This window comes from Sinocyclocheilus grahami, unplaced genomic scaffold, assembly GCF_001515645.1.
Source record: "Sinocyclocheilus grahami isolate Dianchi unplaced genomic scaffold, SAMN03320097.WGS_v1.1 scaffold1950.1, whole genome shotgun sequence".
NCBI classification, from domain to species: Eukaryota; Metazoa; Chordata; class Actinopteri; order Cypriniformes; family Cyprinidae; genus Sinocyclocheilus; species Sinocyclocheilus grahami.
Genome location: NW_015507129.1, coordinates 46,890 through 66,112, shown reverse-complemented (window position 1 = coordinate 66,112; position 19,223 = coordinate 46,890). Strand labels below are relative to the sequence as shown.

At 38.8% G+C, this 19,223-nt stretch overlaps 2 protein-coding genes across 3 annotated transcripts in view; one reads left to right on the top strand and one right to left on the bottom strand.

The window, feature by feature from the left end:
- Nucleotides 1-7,834, top strand: part of LOC107573462 (retinoic acid receptor RXR-alpha-A) — a 91,779-nt gene extending 83,945 nt beyond the window's left edge. For both annotated transcript variants that reach the window (XM_016259893.1, XM_016259892.1), the window contains exons 9-11: nucleotides 3,293-3,384; nucleotides 4,588-4,693; nucleotides 4,913-7,834. In XM_016259893.1, the coding sequence (XP_016115379.1) occupies nucleotides 3,293-3,384; nucleotides 4,588-4,693; nucleotides 4,913-5,060 (346 nt within the window). In that variant the 3' untranslated portion in view covers nucleotides 5,061-7,834. The remainder of the gene's footprint in view (nucleotides 1-3,292; nucleotides 3,385-4,587; nucleotides 4,694-4,912) is intronic.
- Nucleotides 7,835-10,205: 2,371 nt separating this feature from the next.
- LOC107573459 (dynein intermediate chain 1, axonemal-like) lies at nucleotides 10,206-18,375 on the bottom strand. The gene is made up of 10 exons (XM_016259890.1): nucleotides 18,256-18,375; nucleotides 16,047-16,115; nucleotides 15,816-15,914; nucleotides 15,652-15,736; nucleotides 15,412-15,529; nucleotides 15,280-15,323; nucleotides 14,952-15,199; nucleotides 13,690-13,779; nucleotides 13,524-13,605; nucleotides 10,206-10,408 (listed from the first exon to the last, which is right to left on the bottom strand). The coding sequence occupies exons 1-10, from the start codon at nucleotides 18,373-18,375 to the stop codon at nucleotides 10,206-10,208; spliced, it is 1,158 nt and encodes a 385-aa protein (XP_016115376.1).
- Between the last annotated feature and the right edge of the window lie 848 nt (nucleotides 18,376-19,223).

Below are 19,223 nucleotides of genomic sequence, written 5' to 3'. Positions count from 1 at the left end.
TTTGCACCCTTAGATTCCAGATTTTCAAATAGTTGTATCTCGGCCAAATATTGTCCTATCCTAACAAACCATACATCAATGGAAAGCTTATTTTTTCAGCTTATTTATCAAGCTTATTTATATATGATGATGTATAAATCTCAATTTCGAAAAATTGACCCTTATGACTGGTTTTGTGGTCCAGGGTCACATTTGTAAAACCATAAACCTAGCCTATTTATGCTTAAAATGTTAGGCTCAACGTATTTACTGAAAACATGCCTTATTTAAAAATGTGTAAACCATATTGAATGAATTTTATTTATTTGTATTTTTTGTTTGTAATATATGAGGCTTTGGTAAACGTGACACAAAGAGATGATCACACTAGAAATTTTCATGACAAGGGCAGAAGAGGAACCTTGACATTTCTGCCAGCGGAACTCTGAGACAGAAGGGCAGGGAGGAGCGAGCTTTCTATCGATTTACATCGATATTCATTAAATATGCAGCCGCGCTGGCAACAGAGGTCATGCAGAAATGGTTGAGTGCTCAGACAGAAAATGTTAAAGGAAATCCATTTGTGTGTCATTTATGATGAAATCAAAAAATATGGAGGGATACACACCCAGTGTTGCCAAGGGCTTTGCTCTGTATCTGTGCCCACAAAAACTTGAACAATGCTTTGCAATAAAGCTACCAGTTACATTTTTTTTGTCCAGATCTCAAACTAAATATGGTTTGAAGCGGGCCGTAGTGGTTACAGAGTTCAAAGTTTAGTTATGAAATGCACACCAACACAGCAGCAGCACCACTTGTTGACTGTGAAATGCATTGTTCAGCATCCCCATTAATGAAGAAAGTAAAAAAAAAAATGGAAATAAATTACATAAGAATAGCAATGATAAAAAGTAAACCTTAAGGCAAATGTATATTTTGTGCATTTTTTTATTTAAATATATGTATATTTTGTGCATACAGTGTGTGTGTGTATATATATATATATATATATATATATATATATATATATATTAACCAATAAAGATTAAGTTTACATTTGTATAATACAATTTTAATGTAAAAAAGTTTTTTCTATTTCGTACAAGATAAACCTGTTTGTTAATGAGAGTATTTGTGACCCTGGACCACAAAACCAGTCTTAGGTCGCTGGGGTATATTTGTTGTAAAAAATACATTATATGGGTAAAAATTTTAAGCATAAATTACATTTTCTTAGAGTAAAGATCATGTTCCATGAAGATATTTTGTAAATTTCCTACTGTAAATATATTAAAACCTAATTTTTGATTATTAATATGCATTGCTAAGAACTTCATTTGGACAACTTTAAATGCCATTTTCTCAATATTTAGATGTTTTTTGCACCCTTAGATTCCAGATTTTCAAATAGTTGTATCTCGGCCAAATATTGTCCTATCCTAACAAACCATACATCAATGGAAAGCTTATTTTTTCAGCTTATTTATCAAGCTTATTTATATATGATGATGTATAAATCTCAATTTCGAAAAATTGACCCTTATGACTGGTTTTGTGGTCCAGGGTCACATTTGTAAAACCATAAACCTAGCCTATTTATGCTTAAAATGTTAGGCTCAACGTATTTACTGAAAACATGCCTTATACACACTTTATTTGGAGGATATTGTTACTGAGAAACAAAACAGAAATACTGATTAAGAAAGTCATGACTGTAACAAAAAAGCTGTAATAACAGTAATTGGACATTAACATCTCCTGCAGCCGTGTCACCTGACTCAGTTCAAGACTCTGCTCTCAGCGCCCCAGACGCTGCTTTAGCGATTAGAATACACCCGACTCCTCTGGAAGAATGGATCTCAGTGTTAATGCTGCTCACATTAAGATGCGCAGCCCTGATAATGTTTCTTTATCAGGTCCCCTGCAAGTGACAGCCGTGGCACAAATGAAGTGGATGGTCGACTTAAACACTGGGCTGAAGTTCTCCACCCCTCCACTTATTGTTCCAGGCGGCCAATTCAATTAGAGTGTGTTAAGAGTGGGAACGAGGATGCCTTGCACCAGTGTGTGTGCCGTCACCCGGTCACACAAAGGCCAAGACTGTCAGAGGAGACGTCACCCTCTGAATCAGAGGAAGTTATACCAATCTTGACATTTTATTGAGGCGGCATTGGTATTTGACAGTCACTGTCCGTCAAAGCAGTAATGTAGTAATATCTGCCCACATGTGTCTCATTTCCCGACAACTGATCGTGTTGCAGTGTCCTTCATTAATAAAAATCTATCGGGGCAGTTTTACGCAGTGTAGGCTTTTTTTATTTTGCTTTTTATTTAAACACCATAAAGTTTTATAATGACATGTTTGACAAGGGGTAAAAATAAATAAATAAAAGTAATCAAAACAATTGTACATTGTAAAAAGAAGGAAAAACAACATAGATGAGATATACATACCATATTGACCCGAATATAAGACGATGTTTTTTTCTTGGAAATACATCTGAAAAAACGCGGTCGTCTTATATTCAGGGTCTAGACTTTGACATGTCAGTAATACACCCACAACATTAGGTTGTGCCAAATACGCATAAAACGAGTGTGCCATGAAATACATAATGTAATGCGTGTTGTAAAGATCTCGAGTAAAAACAAAAGAAACCCTTACAGCTGCACGAGTCGTGACTGTCAGGTTAGCCTGATGGGACCAAACTCCCTTTGTGATTTTAAAACGTAAGACTACCCAGATTTGAAGACTACAGTAAGATTTAACTTCTACTGTTAATAATTTTGGTAGGCTACTATTAGATGGATAGCCTAAATGTCCTAATTCAGATGGGCTACCTGGTTTTTTTTTTAATGGTGTATATTTTTTTAATGTGATTGTTGGTACATTTGACCAGTTTTTACCATACTTTCAAAACAAAAATTTAAATAGGGTAAATATGCAATATGAAAATAATTGAAGACAAAATGTGTTTTACTGAGAAAAAACAAGATTTGGTTTTTAAAAAGCCTTTTTCCAAAAGGTACATCTGGAAAAAGGGGGGTCGTCTTATAATCAGGGTCGTCTTATATTCGGGCCAATATGGTATATAGACAGTATATACATATATAAGACATTTTTTATACCTTATAGAACTTAGAGTTGACGGAGTATATTGTTTTATGATGCATTCTCATTTAGGGCAAGAAAAGGGACCCCATGTTCTCTATACTGACCATGACTTCCTGAAACTCTAATTATAGCAGGTTCATACTTGGCATTATTCAACCTGTTTGCAGTCTTAACCTGTGTGTTTTCTCCTATATTCAGGGTGCTGACGGAGTTGGTGTCAAAGATGAGAGACATGGAGATGGATAAAACAGAGCTAGGGTGCCTTCGAGCCATTGTCCTCTTCAATCCAGGTACTACTCTATGGGCCCTATTTTAATGATCTAAGCGCATGGTCTAAAGCGCACGGCGCAATTGCGCTTAGGGTGTGTCCAAATCCACTTTTGCTAGTTTAAGGACGGGAAAAATGGTTGGCGCACCCAGCGCATGGTCTAAAAAGGTTGTACCTATTCTCTTAATGAGACATGGGTGTGTTTTGGGCGTAACGTGCCATAAACCAATCAGAATGTCATCTTCCATTCCCTTTAAAAGCCAGTTGCGCTCGCGCCATTGGCGGATTCGCTATTTACATGGCGGAATTAAATTGTTCATTTTTAAAAATGTTTGTGTGCTGCTGCGCATCCCTGTGCGTGTAATAAGCAAAGTGTACGCGCGTTGTGCACCCACCTATAGGAGCATGTTACTAACGCGTTCTTTAAATAACAAAGAAAAAAATATTGCGCCAGACCTTAGACCAGGTTTTTGTTGGTCAGTGGTGCAGTCTATTTCAGCTGCCTCAAAATAGCAACGTGCCAGCAATGCGCTTGAACACACCTCGTTTTCAGACCAGCACGCCCATGGGGACGCAAATGCATGTGCTATTTAAACAACGTGGCGCAGGACGTGAAAATGACAACTGCGTCGGGCTGAAACTAGCAAAATCCACTTGCGTCGCGCCTGGCGCCGCATTGCGCCGGTGTATGATAGGGCCCTATATGTGATGCTACCAGTCAAAAATGTGTTTCTAATTATGAAAATCTAAAGACGTATAGCTTTAGTTCTTAAAATCAATATTGTAAACAAATTAAAATTGCCTGTGATGTTTTCCTGATCCCATGTCCAATAATTTCCTGTCAGTCACTCTTGATTGTCTTAACACTGGCCTTTGTACCCCAGAGTAAACATACAGTCACTGGCATAAAAGTGTCTCCCATTCATTAATGAGGAAGAGTCCAGCGCATTGCTCATTCTCCGAGGACAGACCTCTCTTCTGTTCCCTTCACTTTATATAGTGGGGGGAAAAGACCGCTCTCATTTTCCCTCTCAGCCGCCTCTTCCAGAGTACCAGATTGAGTTGAGAGAAAAAAATAGTGTTAGGAATCGAGAAACGTTTTTTAGAGCAATTCTGCATTTTGAAGGTTCCATTAGTGGTGTTTTAGCGGCTGCATTGTTCTTCTGGGAGGATGTGCTGGAGCACTACTCCAAAACTTAACTTTGTTATGCATCTTCTATTTCAGACTCCAAAGGCCTGTCAAACCCAGGTGAGGTGGAGGCGCTGAGAGAGAAGGTCTATGCCTCTCTGGAAGCCTACTGCAAACAGAAGTACCCTGAACAACCTGGAAGGTACAAGAACCACTTACCTGGAGGACCTGGATGATATATATTGAGATGTGATCAAAAATATATTTTTTGAAGAACAGCTTCATACTTCTCAGCTCTTGTCTGACTTCAAAGGTTGTCAGATTGTCAGAGTCGTATCAAGTACAGTTGAAAGAGCTGTCAGTTTAATTGGACATCCGTCTTGTTTTTTCGGCGTTTGATTATGTGTGTTTTTGTGTGCAGGTTTGCTAAGCTGTTGCTGCGGCTCCCTGCCCTGCGTTCCATTGGACTGAAGTGTTTGGAGCATCTGTTCTTCTTCAAGCTCATAGGGGACACGCCCATCGATACCTTCCTCATGGAGATGCTAGAGGCGCCCCACCAAATGACATAATGACATAATGCCCTCCTGTCGCCGGGGGGACACAAGGGTCTGCCACCCCAAAGGCCCCTTAGAAACTGAACACGTGACACCATTTCCCAGAGCAAAGGAACTTTCAGAACCAATACACAGTCATGGCGTCCATGGGTCTGTTTTATACTTTGTATAAAGATATAAATATATATACAACACATAAGAAAAAAGATGACAATGGGCTTCAAGCCCACAGACAACAGTGGACATGGGTGTATCAATCTATCCTTCAATGGGTGCATATGAAAAAAAAACGATAGATTTAGTGGAGGTGCAGTAATTGCAGGAATGTCTTGTGCAGGGTCGTGTACGTTGGAATACAATGGGTCTTATGGGAGGGATCCAGGGCTGTAATCAGCCTCATTCAGGATTGGATAGGGCCATCCTGGGCTGGCGTGTCTGGGCACATAAAGACTTATGGGAGATGATGGTAATGCGGGTAATAATCGGGGTTTCTAACACAAACATAGTGTTTTCAGCCCCTGGTGGGAGTTTTTGCGATTACAATCCTGCTCAAATTGCCGTTTTTCTCTCAAGCGGGCAGTTCCTGATAGAATGTTCTTGTAATTACCGTCATTTAAGAAGTGAGTTTGCTCTGAACCAAGTGAGGAATTACAGTTCACCCCGAGCATCATCAGTGGTGTGTGGGAGAGGCAATAATGACGTAACTTCAGGATCAGACAGGAAGGGACTCCTGAGGTCGCTGGGAGCAGATCCCAGCATCTAATGAGCCACCCTGAGTTTTGGATTATGATCATTCACACTTGTTCATTATGCACTCGAAACATGAGCTTTTAAAACTCCAATCTGCCTGTTCTCACAGAGCCCATGATGCTGAACGATGTAAACCAAGGACGCTTATAGTGGACATCCTGCCACCTGTAAGCCGCTCACATGTCCCACTGTGTCTCGTCTGTATACCAATTCACCTCAACACTTGTACAGTTTATTACAGCCAATTCAGTATTGGTATCCTGTATTTTTTTTGGATGCTTTTTCAAAATGTGTGCCGTTACCTCTCTTTCAGTCACTTTTACTATGGTATATCGAGTCTTTTGTGTCCCCCGTCCACTCCTGCGTCAGCCGTTCACACGAGCCGCCTCATGCATTCAGGTCTTGCAAATGTGTGTTATCATTAGGATGTTTCTAAGCACTTAACCTCATGTTTCATGTCCCATTGTTGTGTTTTTGGAGCTGCCTTTTTTTATGGGGTATCATCTGTTTCCTGGGTCTGTAATTTGCATTCTTCAGCATTTTCTTTATTTGTGTATGCTGCTGCTGCTAAACTATGCATTTAGCATTTTTAGTTTTTTTCTCCCCAAAGACTGTCCATAGTGAGGTTGATTTTCAAACTCTGGCAACGAAAGACCACATGTGAACAAGGTTACACCGCCAGGACCAAGATCCGGGTCTCCAGCAGTTTATAGAGAGCCATTAGGAGTGGAGCAGTACTGGTAGGGAATAATACTGAGGCAATGGGAGAGCTGAGACTTCCACCTAGTGGTGGAGATGCAGCGCTGCAACATTACTTGAATTTTGTACAAGTATTTAATTGGATAAAAAATGGCACTTTTACGTGATATTATCAGTGTTTGTTTTTGTTTGAGTGCAGTCTCACAAGGGTCTTCAGCAATAGCTTGATTTCGATCACTCGAGATGGTTTATCCAGAGTGAAGCCCAAACAACTTCAGTCGATGCTGTTTATTAGGATTCGTCTCTATGATTACATTTCTAAAAATCAGCTTTTCGTCCTCTTACCCTCATTTCCTTTGGTGGCAAATGAATTTCAATGGCTTCACTAGACTTTTTAATGAATGAATATTTTGGATCACCGGTATCTTGAAGCTATATTCAGGTTTGAGATCAAAAACGTTCTCCTGTTGGAAATGGAGTAATTCAGAAATTATAACCTAGGTAGAATTAATGCATACGCAAATGCTTTATAACATAAAGCTATATTTTGTCTATATGTAAATGTGTGTATATTTCTAAATATGAAAGTATATAAATCCAGTCTTTAAAATGTTTCCGAACAATTATTAAGGGAGCCAAGCGTTTTTCTTAAATTGATTAAAACCAGGCCTAATTGCACTGTTGTATTCTCAGATACTAGAAATGTTTTTAATTGCTGAAGCTTTTGTGTTCAGCCTTGAATTACACACACAAAAAAAGTCAAATTTTAGACTAATACCAGCAGTTCAGAGCCCTAAGATAAGATCATATACCAGCTCCTTGACTTATGAATCATTTTATGTTCACAAAACCTCAAACAAATGTCTTGTTAGTGAAAAAATCTAAAGGAACCTGTTGCTTAGCCACTTTTTCGCCCTTTTAAACTAGCGAGGATAAACTTTGACCCTGACACAGTCACCGCTTCAGTCGTCTCAGAGACGGGACCTTTTAAAAACGTTGAGAAACCTATAGGAAAAAATCTATTTTTGTACAAATGTAATTTTATCCCTTGCTTATATATCCTCCCTTCCTTCCTCTTTCTGTGGGCTGTTGTATACATTGTGTAAATGTTGATTTGAAGTGGGAAAATTCAAATCAGAGCGTTTGAAAGTGGATTGTGTGAGGGATGATTCCGACACCTTCACCCTTTTCACCTCCACTTTGCCTTTTGGTTTCCTTCTTTCGCTATCTCAGAGAGAAGGACTGTCCTCTCATCATATTTTGTCTTATTTTTAAGGAAATGAAAAAGGCATCTGTTCTACTTTGTGGGTTGTTCTTTGATGTTTTGTCTTTCAATCAAATTAAACGTCTTAATTCAAAATATGATGCGTTATGTCTTCACTAACTTGTTGGACCTACACATTTTCTATTAATTCCAATATAGTAAGGAGATTCTTGCCTCATGGGATAAAAAATAATGCATGTATGTGGTTTATCAGAATTTTCCAACTCTGAAGTTAATGCAACCATATTTGTAACTACACTGGTTTTTTTTGTAACTACACAGGTTTTTTTTTTTCCCCCTAGTACAAATGTTACCAACATACACAATGCTGAAACATTACTAACCCCCAAGGATGTTCTGTACGAGTAAAGGAGGGAGGCAGTGCCTTCTCAAACTATTGGATGAGAAAAATCCACAGTACAAAAATTTTACTATTAAACTATTAAAAAGGGTAGCTGGACTTCTGTTCAGCAAACTATACATGAAATATAAAAATGGATACTGCATTTTTATACTGCGTTAAAAACATCTTGCAATATGTCAATGAAAACACTTTATTAAAAGAATAATTAGGCTACTCTACTTCAGGTCACGGGACGTGGCTGTGTGACATCCATTGTTGTTCACACTGAATTTGGTGGAATTATTGCTATTATTCAAATATGAACATCTCTTTCTTGCTTACAGGCAGCACAACTACTAGTTCTGTGCGAGAAAGCTTGCCGGTATGTGGCTGTGCGATTATTGCAATAAGGGTCAAATCTTTGCGTGGCAGATGCAGCTGCCACTCGACCTGCCACCAAAGATTTTACTCCTCCTCAATTGTATTGTTTTTGGGTTCTGGGAAGATTTTCAGTGTGAACATGTTATTTCATCTACTAAATGGCATAGTGGTGTAAGTACACAACAGAGCATTTTCAAAAACAATCTAATTTTAAAAATATTCCAGAGCAGTTTTTCGAATTGTTAGAGCTAATAGGCCTATATACACCCCAATAAACATCTTTAACGTTAGTAAAATATTTAAATGTTACATATGTTGAGTATTTCCGTTTATTTTATCCAGTTTGTTTCCGTTTACCTTCTGTATGTTGTTGTTTTGTTGTTCCTCACCCACTGTTCTGTTCCCCATCCAGACCTCTGCTGGTCACAGAGAAAGTGCTCACGGGTTTCTCAGTTTTAGACTGGTGCTGCTGGATCCAACATGATTCCTCTCACGCTCAGACTTGCTTTCTGTTTAGATTCCTCTGGGTTTATCATTTTCTTTTTTTGTAAGAAAGCTTGTAATTAATTTGTCCATGTTCTTACAGTAGGGAATAAAATATCAGCTTGCAGAATGATCGAACAGAATGAAAATATCATTCTGTTTCTAAGCATTTCAGCAACATATTTTGTGTGTTTTGCATATTTTAAATTGTGAAACAATATGCAATACTGAACATTTCAAACAGCAGTATGCTATTGTAGTTATTTTTTCTAGATTCCCTATTTAAAGAAATATGATTATAAAGAACCTGATTGATTATCTTGCCATTTTCTTTTACATACGTTACATAATGGTATGGATTTCTTCTGTCTGCCAATTCACACCCACTACTTGTATTGCCAGAAGGTACTCTTGCTATATAATCCATACATAATGTATAGACCAGTGCTTTATTTAACAGGTTTAAAATAATTGAAATTGAAAAAAAAAGTGTCAATAAGAATATTAATTCTTTAATATTGAATCATTAATATGATTCATTTACCCATGCTTTTTAACATCTCTTTATTTTCTTTTATTCTATTACTTTTGCAGGTTGCCATCAAATTTATCCTGAAGAGGTCATTGGAAGAAGTATGAAGCAGACAGTGTAATGTAAAAAAAAAAAAAAAAAACACTTGTACACAAAGTAGAGAAAACTAGTGCAAAAATGAGTAGTAACAGTGCAAATGATGGGAGGAAATAGAGGAGCAAATGTATAGACTATGTGCTCCTCATAAATCTAGTTAATTTATTGGGTGGGTGGGAGGGATTGGCTTAATAAATCATTTAAAATTTTACATATGGAGTTACTTGTCCAGTTTTATTGTTTAATGATACACACAGACAAACACACACACACACACATATGGTGATGTAGTGCAAACCCGCTTTTCTATTGGGTTCGTGTGAATTTGGAGGCCAAGGCATTAACAGAAATTTACCATCATGTTCCTCGAACCACTCCTTGATGATTCTGGAATGGTGCATTATCCTGTTGGTAATGGCCATCACCGGCAAGGAACACAGTTCCCATTTGTCCACAACAATGTTCAGATATCTGACAGCTGTCAGGGATTGTGATATTGGGATAATGGGGCCTAAAGTATCCCAAGGAAACATCGCCACAGCTTAACACTGCGCAGTACATCCAGGTGGCAAAAAGAATCATAAACATTAAGCATATGTAAGAGTTAGTGGATCAATGTGTTGTGTTGGTCTTCACATGTCTCATACGGCTGTCATGAATGAATTTGACGTTAACCTTGCAGTGTCCAACTTTTGCATTGAAATCACCCATCACCACGAGGTAGATGCAGCACACGTTCATTGCCTCCTCAAGGTCTTCATAAAATAGCTCTACCTCTTCATCTTCTGCTGCTGCGGTAGGGGCGTGCACTTGTTCTTTTGGGGAAAGGTAAGGGTGAGGATGCCAAAACGAGGCTTGGACACATCTAAATGATCAGTGTGCTTTGCCCATTTGCTCGACACAATAAATCCAATTCCTCCTCCACTCCTTAATCCTTCCCCAATTCAAGTGCTACTGTTGATCCGTCCTTCCACTCTGCATAAAGTTCTTTAAAGGGATAGTTCACCCAAAAATAAACTATTTCTGTCATTAATTACTCACCCTCATGTGTTTCACAGAGGCCAAGGATGTCACATTTGATATTTCTCTTATCCTTGATGATTATCGAAAGCTCTGTATCCCTAGCTACCATTCTATATCTATATCAATCTATATATATATATATATATATACAGTATAGCCTAACATCCTCATCCACCAATCCAGTTATAATGAACCAACACAATCGGCCAAGTCAGCCAGAGGAGGGTGTGTTTGTGTCATGTGAGGAAATGGCAGGCGATGCATGCAGACAGAGGGTGTGGTTGCAATGCAGTGTCCTTTCAAGATCATCTTGAAAGTCCAGGCCCTTAAGAATAGACATGCCATCTTATGCCCTTTATACTTTGTATGAGTGGCTCTACACTTCACTGCTCTCCATGTGTGCAAGTGTAGGGATACAGAGAGAAACTCTACTGTATGAGAGCAAGAGAGAGTATGTCGAGGAGCATGTGCAATTCTCTATTATTGTGTGTGTGTGTGTGTGTGTGTGTGTGAGAGAGAAAGAGAGCAAGAAAGGGAACGCACCGTTCTGTTGCACCAGTCCTAGAGAGCCTGGAGACGCTCTCACACTGTCTTACTCCTGTTCCAGCTCAGGGCTTCTGCAGGGATACACTCTTGCCAGGCAAGAGAGCATCCTACAGGATATGGCATGATCCAGATGTGCAGGGAGACATTTGACTTCTGGAGTCATGTGGTGGATTGCCTTCTGGAGTCATGTGGTGGATCTTCTGCAGAAAGGGGGGGGCTAATGGTTAGAGAGTCGGACTCGTAACCCAAAGGTTGCGGGTTCGAGTCTCGGAAGCGGTCGACTGTGGCATAATAAAAGCTCCGCTGCTTTCGAGCCGTGTGCAGCGGCTCGTTCAGCGGCCTCGTTTCGCTTCAACAGCTTTCAGCCTCACCCTGCTTCATTCTACTACGTTAAAGGTCCCTTATGGACCTCGTGGGGAAGTCGTGGCATAATGGTTAGAGAGGCGGGCTCGTAACCCAAAGGTTGCGGGTTCGAGTCTCGTACCGGCAGGGATTGTAGGTGGGGGGAGTGAATGTACAGCGCTCTCTCCCACTTTCAGTACCACAACTGAGGTGCCCTTGAGCAAGGCATTGAACCCCCAACTGCTCCTCGGGCGTCGCACTGTTCCGGGGGTGTGTGGGTGTGTGGGTGTGTGGGTGTGGGTGTGTGTGTGTGTGTGTTCACTGCTGTGTGTGTGCACTTTGGATGCGTTAAAATTCAGAGCACTAATTCCGAGTATGGGTCACCGTACTTGGCCATGTCACATCACGAAAGTTCAGAGGATACAAACACACAGATAACCTGAGGATACGAGTTGATCCGTGAGGAGTTTGTGTTTATTTGTGGTCATGGTTAGGTATAAATATACGCATTAGGTCATACATTTGATGTCTGTGTGCTGTTTTTGTCGTCACGATCCCCCAGTCAGTCGACAGACTTTTTTTCCCCCTAGTTGATTTTCCAAATAAATCCTGCCACTATGGTGTTCCATTCGCGAATGGATATTTCTCTTTTTTTGGTTGGGTTGGTACTGATGGGGCAGTAGGTTGACTGGCTGTGACTGAGTATGCTAATGTAGTGTAGCATGCAAACCAGCTGGAGACCTGGCACACACACTACAGTGTGATTGGTAGTATTACTATTCTGATACAGCAGACTGTTTACTGAGATTATGCAAGATCTCTCAGTTCAATCCACACAGACACACAAAGCAGACGCGAGAGCTTTGAAACACACAGAATGTGATTGGCAACTGTTGTGTTTCTGGCATTGATACTACAGGCCAAAAGGCTGGCAGTTGATTTGAGCTTTTATATTAAATGAATGATGCTATATTTGATCTACCAACTGTAATCAATGCTGATGAATACACAAAGTTTAGTAATCTCTTTTCTTTTGCATTATACTTTCTACTGCTTTCTGTCGATCAACACAGCAAATTTGCATGACCAACTTCAAAAAATCTGCATGGGGAAATCTTTCCTGATCACACGGATTTCTTTTGAAATGACTGGATTTTGCCTGTGAAAATTCACTGAACAACAGTTAATGTGACTGCACCCTAATACTAATGCTGTTTCAGATTGCTGAGGTGTTGTATCCAATGGCAGACTACTGGGAAGTAGACCTGAACCGTCTTCAGTATTTTGAGGCACGTGGATTATCGCTATGAAGAATTTACATTGATTCCATTGATTGGTTTGTTAGGATAGGACAATATTTGGCTGAGATACAACTATTTGAAAATCTGGAATCTGAAGATGCAAAAAAAAAAATCTAAATATCGAGAAAATTGCCTTTAAAGCGGTCCAAATGAAGTCCTTAGCAATGCATATTACTAATCAAAAATTCAGTTTTCTAAATGAATTTATTTTTTAAATGAAATTAACTTGACCGTAGCTCTATTGGTTTCAATGGGTCTACAATGTACTTAAGCTTATGATGCTTTTGGGAAACGCAGCCCTGAACATATTTGGAACTGATAAGAAGCTCCTTTGAGCATTTAACAAGTCATCTGAATTATCATCAAACCTCAATATCACCCATTAATGAAACACTGTCATACAAAGCTAAATGCAAATACCAGCTGCGGCAAGATCATATTTACATCTGTATTACGTGCAGGAAGGATGGGTAAAGTTTTTGTGATTGTGAATGTGATTACATTTCCTGTTCTAGATTGTGAATATACAGTAGTCACAGCGGACGGGCCCCTGTCCTTATACTGAGAGAAACCCCCACTCACATCCTCACTGCATGTTTTTATAAATATAATTTTGCTCATATCGGTTGTGCAATGAAAGCTGCTAATAATGGAGCATTATAAAATACTTGTATTACATACTTGTAATCACTGACCAGTGTGGTAAGGTGGTTCATACCTGTGGAAAAGACATCCTTAAGGTTATCAGGAATTGTGTCTGGGACTGGGAGCTTGATCATGTCTGTGAAGACTAGCTCGTGCTAAAATTCAAATGACTGGCATCAGACAACCTCATACAATAATGACTTGCTTTAGAATCAACCTTTAGATATTTCCTTCTGTACCTTTACCAGAGTCCAAGACACCACTCGTCCATCAGCAGACACAGAGATGAAGTTGTGATTACTGTCCAAATCATCCTTCTGCCACTTCACCTGTAATGAAGACAATGAAACAAAACCAGTGTTGGGGAAAGTTACTTTTAAAAGTAATGCATTAAAATATTGCATTACACCATTAAAAAAGTAACTAATTACATTACTTAGTTACTTTTTATGGAAAGTAACGCGTTACGTTACAATTGCGCTACTTTTTAAATCTGGACAGGGCTTGCTTGTTTGTTTTTATAATAAAATAGTTATATTTTTGGCAAATATAAAAGCCTTTTCACACCTAAAGTGAAATGAATAAGCCTCAGGCTGAAGGGAAAGTAAATTTACGTCCGTACAGTAGAATGCAGAAGAAGAAATTTCAACACACTTCAGCAATAAAAAAAGACACACAAATGTTCGTCTAGAGTAATTTTTGCTTATTAGTACGGTTGAACTGGATCATCAAAAGTCAGAAGCAAAGACATTGGTTAATAGAATGGGAATAAATACATAAAGGATATTTGTGTTGTTTAACATTTAATTATTGCAGGTTTGCGTCATATTCTGAGTTGCATTATTTTTATTCATTTTGAGGAATACTGAATCTGTGTGTTTTTTTTGTGTGTGAGTGAGATGAATTAATGCATATTCATATTTATTTTGAACTACAGTAACATCTTCTGATTTCTCTCAATATGGGGACAGGAGAGCTGTCAATCAATACATTGAAAAAAAGTAACTTGCGTTACTTATTTGAAAAAGTAACTCAAATATTCTCTTGTAAATTAAAAAGTAATGCGTTACTTTACTAGTTACTTGAAAAAATTAATCTGATTTTGTAACTTGCGTTACTTGTAATATATTACCCCCAACACTGAACAAAACACAGTACAGCCAAGACTTTCTTATCAGCCAAGTGTCACAGGAGTGTATATTTATGCAAGTATTTTAAAACAATAGTATATTATATAGTAGGTTTGCACTGTATTGTGGGATCAGAACACACTACAGAGCATGCTCTGGTTGTGTATTGCACAATTTGGTAAATATGTACGTAGATAGTAGGCACAGTAGACAGTACTGCATTTACTCCAAATTACAGAACTATAAGAGTAGAATGGTACTATTCTGAACATTGTATTAAACATACAGGTCCACTGTCATATCATACTTTAGGTAGTGAAAGTTTACCAGAATTGTTTTAACTGACTCCATGGTCACATCCTCATCCATACCTGTGTCAAAGCGCCTTTATGTCTGCCAGGGTTGGCTCTGCTGTTCCAAAAGGGCTCATCACTCTTTTTCCTTAGGTTATATACTGCAACACAGCCGTCATACAAACCTACAGCCACCAGGTGGGACAGATGCTCATGGATATCTACACACATTACGCCTGAGGCCGTGTTAAAGATGAATTCTGGGTAATTGGGGTTCCTCAGGGTGTACAAGACAAGCATGCCACCCCCCTGCTGTGTAAATTCATCTGAAAGGGAAAGATGTAACACATTTCAGAGCCATTTAAATTACAAATGATTGCTTGTATATGGTAAATAGTAAACTTACGTGACCCAAGACCAACAGCAAACAAATCATTGTGTTTTTGATCCCTAGAAATAAAAAAAATAAAAATGCCACTCAAAGAAGTGATTTTTATTTAACTTATGACTGCATTTTTTAATACAGTGTTAAACTCACCAGCAGAGGGCAGTCACAGACAGACTTTTTGCTTTATCATACTCGAATTTCCACAAAGGGAGCAGAGTGCCCTTCTCTCCTCTGAATTCATCAGATGCATCCTCAAAATGCTTGATATCTGGGGTTGGATATAAAGACATTTACATAAGAAAAATACATGCTCTTTTTAATATCTGTCCATCTGTCTGTAATCTAAAATTATGGGTGTAGCAGTGAAAATAAATAATTTCTTATAATTACCATATAAAATGTCTGCATATGCTCTGTGAAACACCTTACCCTCCACGTACCTGGCCAGCCCAGCCAGATGGGCTATATCATGAGTCTATAAGCACAAGAGGGGATTTGTTAAAAAGAGAAGTCATTTTCTTGATGAAAGTGTATGCACTTTGTTACAACACAACCTTAATTTGTGAATCTTCAAATTCTTCCTCCTTTATGGACTGATGACTTGATTTGTCCCGCCTCTTAATTTCCTCTTGGTAAAAATCATAGATTTCCCACTGCAGAAAGAGCAGGGCATGCTAACATTGTATGTGTCCATATTCACCGTAATACATAGTTTTGTTTTGCTGCAGGTCTAACACAACATTTTGATCAAAATAATTCACCAGCAAATTAAACGTTTTTCTCACCTGGCTGGCTGTAGCACTGAAGTTGGCGAAGTTGGTGGACTTTGGTGGACTGGTTTGAGTTGCTTTGTCCTGCAAAACAAAAAGCAAATAGTGTTGTAATGTAGCCTAATAGTAATAATTAATAGTAATAGCAGTAATGTAACCCATAGGACCAAGACTCTTCCGCTGCTATCCACCTTTTTCTTGTCGTAAAAATGGGCGCGGCCATTTGTAAATTATATGGGCCTGGCTTCCGGTCTCATCTGCGTCCACTCCTTCCAGCTATTTTTAGCTGAGCAAAACAGTTCGTTTTGCTGCTTGATATTGAAAGTTGGTGTGTCTTATCATATTATTTCAATGAATTATCTGAAATTATGAACACACTGGTTTGTAGTGCAAACAGTTTTACCGTTTACTGCACGTTGTTATTCTCCTCGTTATTTACCTATAGCGGCTAATGAACCGGAAGTCTCACCCATAGGCTTACTTCCGCGTTGAAGAAAAAGGTGGATAGAGTATCTGAAATCCCAACTTCCAGATATACCGTAACTGTCAGATATGTAAGGGATAATCAACGGCTTGCCGTGCGTTAAAGGATTTGAAATGCACGACGTGGAGGCCAAGACGTTATTTGCCAAGTTAAAAGTAGTTTTGCTCTTTGCAGCGCAATATTTTACTGGAAGGGTAAAAATGACAGTTATTTTCGTCAGGTACGGTTCGTTAACTCTAACATTCTTCCCGCATCAAATCAGACACAGAGATGAAATAGTGCTGTAAGATCACATTTATTTGAATGAATTATAGCATTTATTTCAATTAATTATCGAGAGAGAGAGAGAGAGAGAGAGAGAGAGATGACAGTTGTCTGCAAACAATTAATTACTTCAAAAACAGCAATTTTATCACCTCGCTGTTGAGGAATAGAATGTAGCGATCTAGTATCTATGCTATTTTATTAATAAAAATCGCGGGGAAGCGTTGACAACAAGTTTATGTGTGTGTGCAGCGCAATCTACGATCGATCTCCGACCTCTCTCTCTCTCTGTGTGTGTGTGTGTGTGCGTGTGCGAGTGATGTGTTTGTGTACATCAATTAAAGCAGCGCATTAATATGGAACGGTGATTAAACCGACTTGAAACTACCTGTGCATTAAAGGGGTCCTATTATGCTCTTTTACAAAGTCTTGATTTTGTTTTGGGGGTGTACTAGAACAGGCTAGTACGTCTTTTACTAGGTTGTTCGAAAAACACATTATTTTTCTCATATTTTACATTATTACAACACCTCTCTCCCCAGTCTGGCATGAACGGCTCGAATAGTTCCTGTATCAAATGAATGCCCGCCTTCTGAAATACGAAATGTGTTGTGATTGGTTAGCTGGGCCAGTGTGTGCTGTGATTGGCTCCACTCGGTGCCTGCTCGGGAAATGTCATGCCCCTTACCATAGCCGCCTAAGAGCTTCAGTGTAAATATTGCATCAAAATCAAATCAATTTGAGTGTGATTTAAACCCGGATGATTGTAACCACTCTAAGTTCGTCTGCCTTGGGAAAGCTAGCGTGTCTCCGACATAGTGATAACACTTGTTGCCTTCTCTAGTGCAGCTCAACCAGATCTCGTCCCATTCGTCGATATTTGTGATATCACAAATCCCGGAAAATATGCTTTTTAGTCCAAACTTAGCTTTTTAGTTCGTTGTAGTTTTTGAAAAGTGATTTCTGTTAAATAAAATATCTCCTTTTGAAGTGGACTTTGAGCTTCATAACTTTGCAGATCTTTTTTTATGCTCGAACAGCAACATTACAGACTAACTAAAGTTGAAAAAGTGAAAAAGCATAATAGGACCCTTAAACGGGTTTTACTGCATAACGTTACCTGCCAGCCAATCAGAATCCAGTATTCAGACAGACCACGGAATATTGAGATGAATGTATGTTGAGTTGAGATGAATGTATGAGTAGATGTAGATTTTGAAATCTTGTTTGCAAGGTATAATGCAAAGAGAGCCTCAGAATAATAATAAACAATAAATAAGTTAATAGTCGATCAGAATGTTGAACAAAGTTCAAGCCAAAAAAGTTATGTTGGCTTGAAAGAGCCACGACTCTCAGACGCCAACTGTCAAAAATTACAATCAAAACAGACACACATCTATCTATTCTCAAGCCAACAAAAGCTCTGTTTATAAACGTTACTTATCTAGTTTGCGTTCTCTATAATCGTTATCATACCTCTTCAGATTTCACCGTCCCAACTTTGCTTTCATCTCTTGCAGACATTTTTGCTTTCAACCGCTCCCGTCTCAGAAACTGCGTTGCCAGGGCAGCGGTGACATTAATGCGCATGCGCATAATGAGATGTTCCTCACCTGTGACTCAAGAACTAGAGCAATCCTTTTGTGTTGTGACAGTTAACCTCTACTATTTTGTTTAACGTGAATACTGAAGGGGTGTGATACTTGAAGTGCTGTTTGTACTTATCTTGATTGAACTGAAGTAAAGGGGCTTGGTTGGGAATCAACTGTCTTTTTTTAGTGTTGGGAAGTCCGATTCAGAGAATCGGTTCTTTTGAATAGTTCGTAGGAATTAACGTGTAGGCTACTGTACGGTCGGATGATGAGGTTCAGAATCAGCAGTTCTTCGAGAGATTCCTCTGTATGGAAGAAGTGCAGCTGAGACATAGCCTATACCGTTTTGAAGTTCAATTCATTTCACGTTTATTTTATTGCGCGTTTCACTACTGATCGTTTCAAACATGGACTGTAAAAAAAGGTTTCAAAGTAGCAAGAGATGAATGAATGCAATGGTCAATCAGAGGCGTCCAGATTAGTCATCTCTGAAATGCCAGAGTTTTGCATGCAAATTCTCATCATAAACAACAAAGCGCAGAAATGTGTACCATGTAAGAATGAAATTCATTTCACAGTTTAGCTTCATTATAACGTGAGTTTTTGTGTGCTTAAATTTACTATAGACTGAAGTTGTTTCGATGATCATGTAAATGTTCTTTGCTTGCTTTCTGTATGTAATTTACTCATGTCCGAATAACCGTGGAAATGAAAGCGTTCATTAGTAATAATGTTTGTATTAAATTGTGATCGCGTTAAATACAAATTCAGTAGCTAGGATTAACAATATTTTATGACGCGCATATCTTGTTGCCTAAAAATGACCGGTTTATGATGATGCATATTTAATAA

Coding starts and splice junctions, on each gene's coding strand:
- LOC107573459 (XM_016259890.1), bottom strand. CDS start 18,375: ATGCGCATGCGCATTAATGTCACCGCTGCCCTGGCAACGCAGTTTCTG. Junction 15,737..15,815: donor TTGAAGATTCACAAATTAAG/GTTGTGTTGTAA, acceptor TTGTGCTTATAG/ACTCATGATATAGCCCATCT. Junction 13,606..13,689: donor TGTCTTGGACTCTGGTAAAG/GTACAGAAGGAA, acceptor TTTGAATTTTAG/CACGAGCTAGTCTTCACAGA.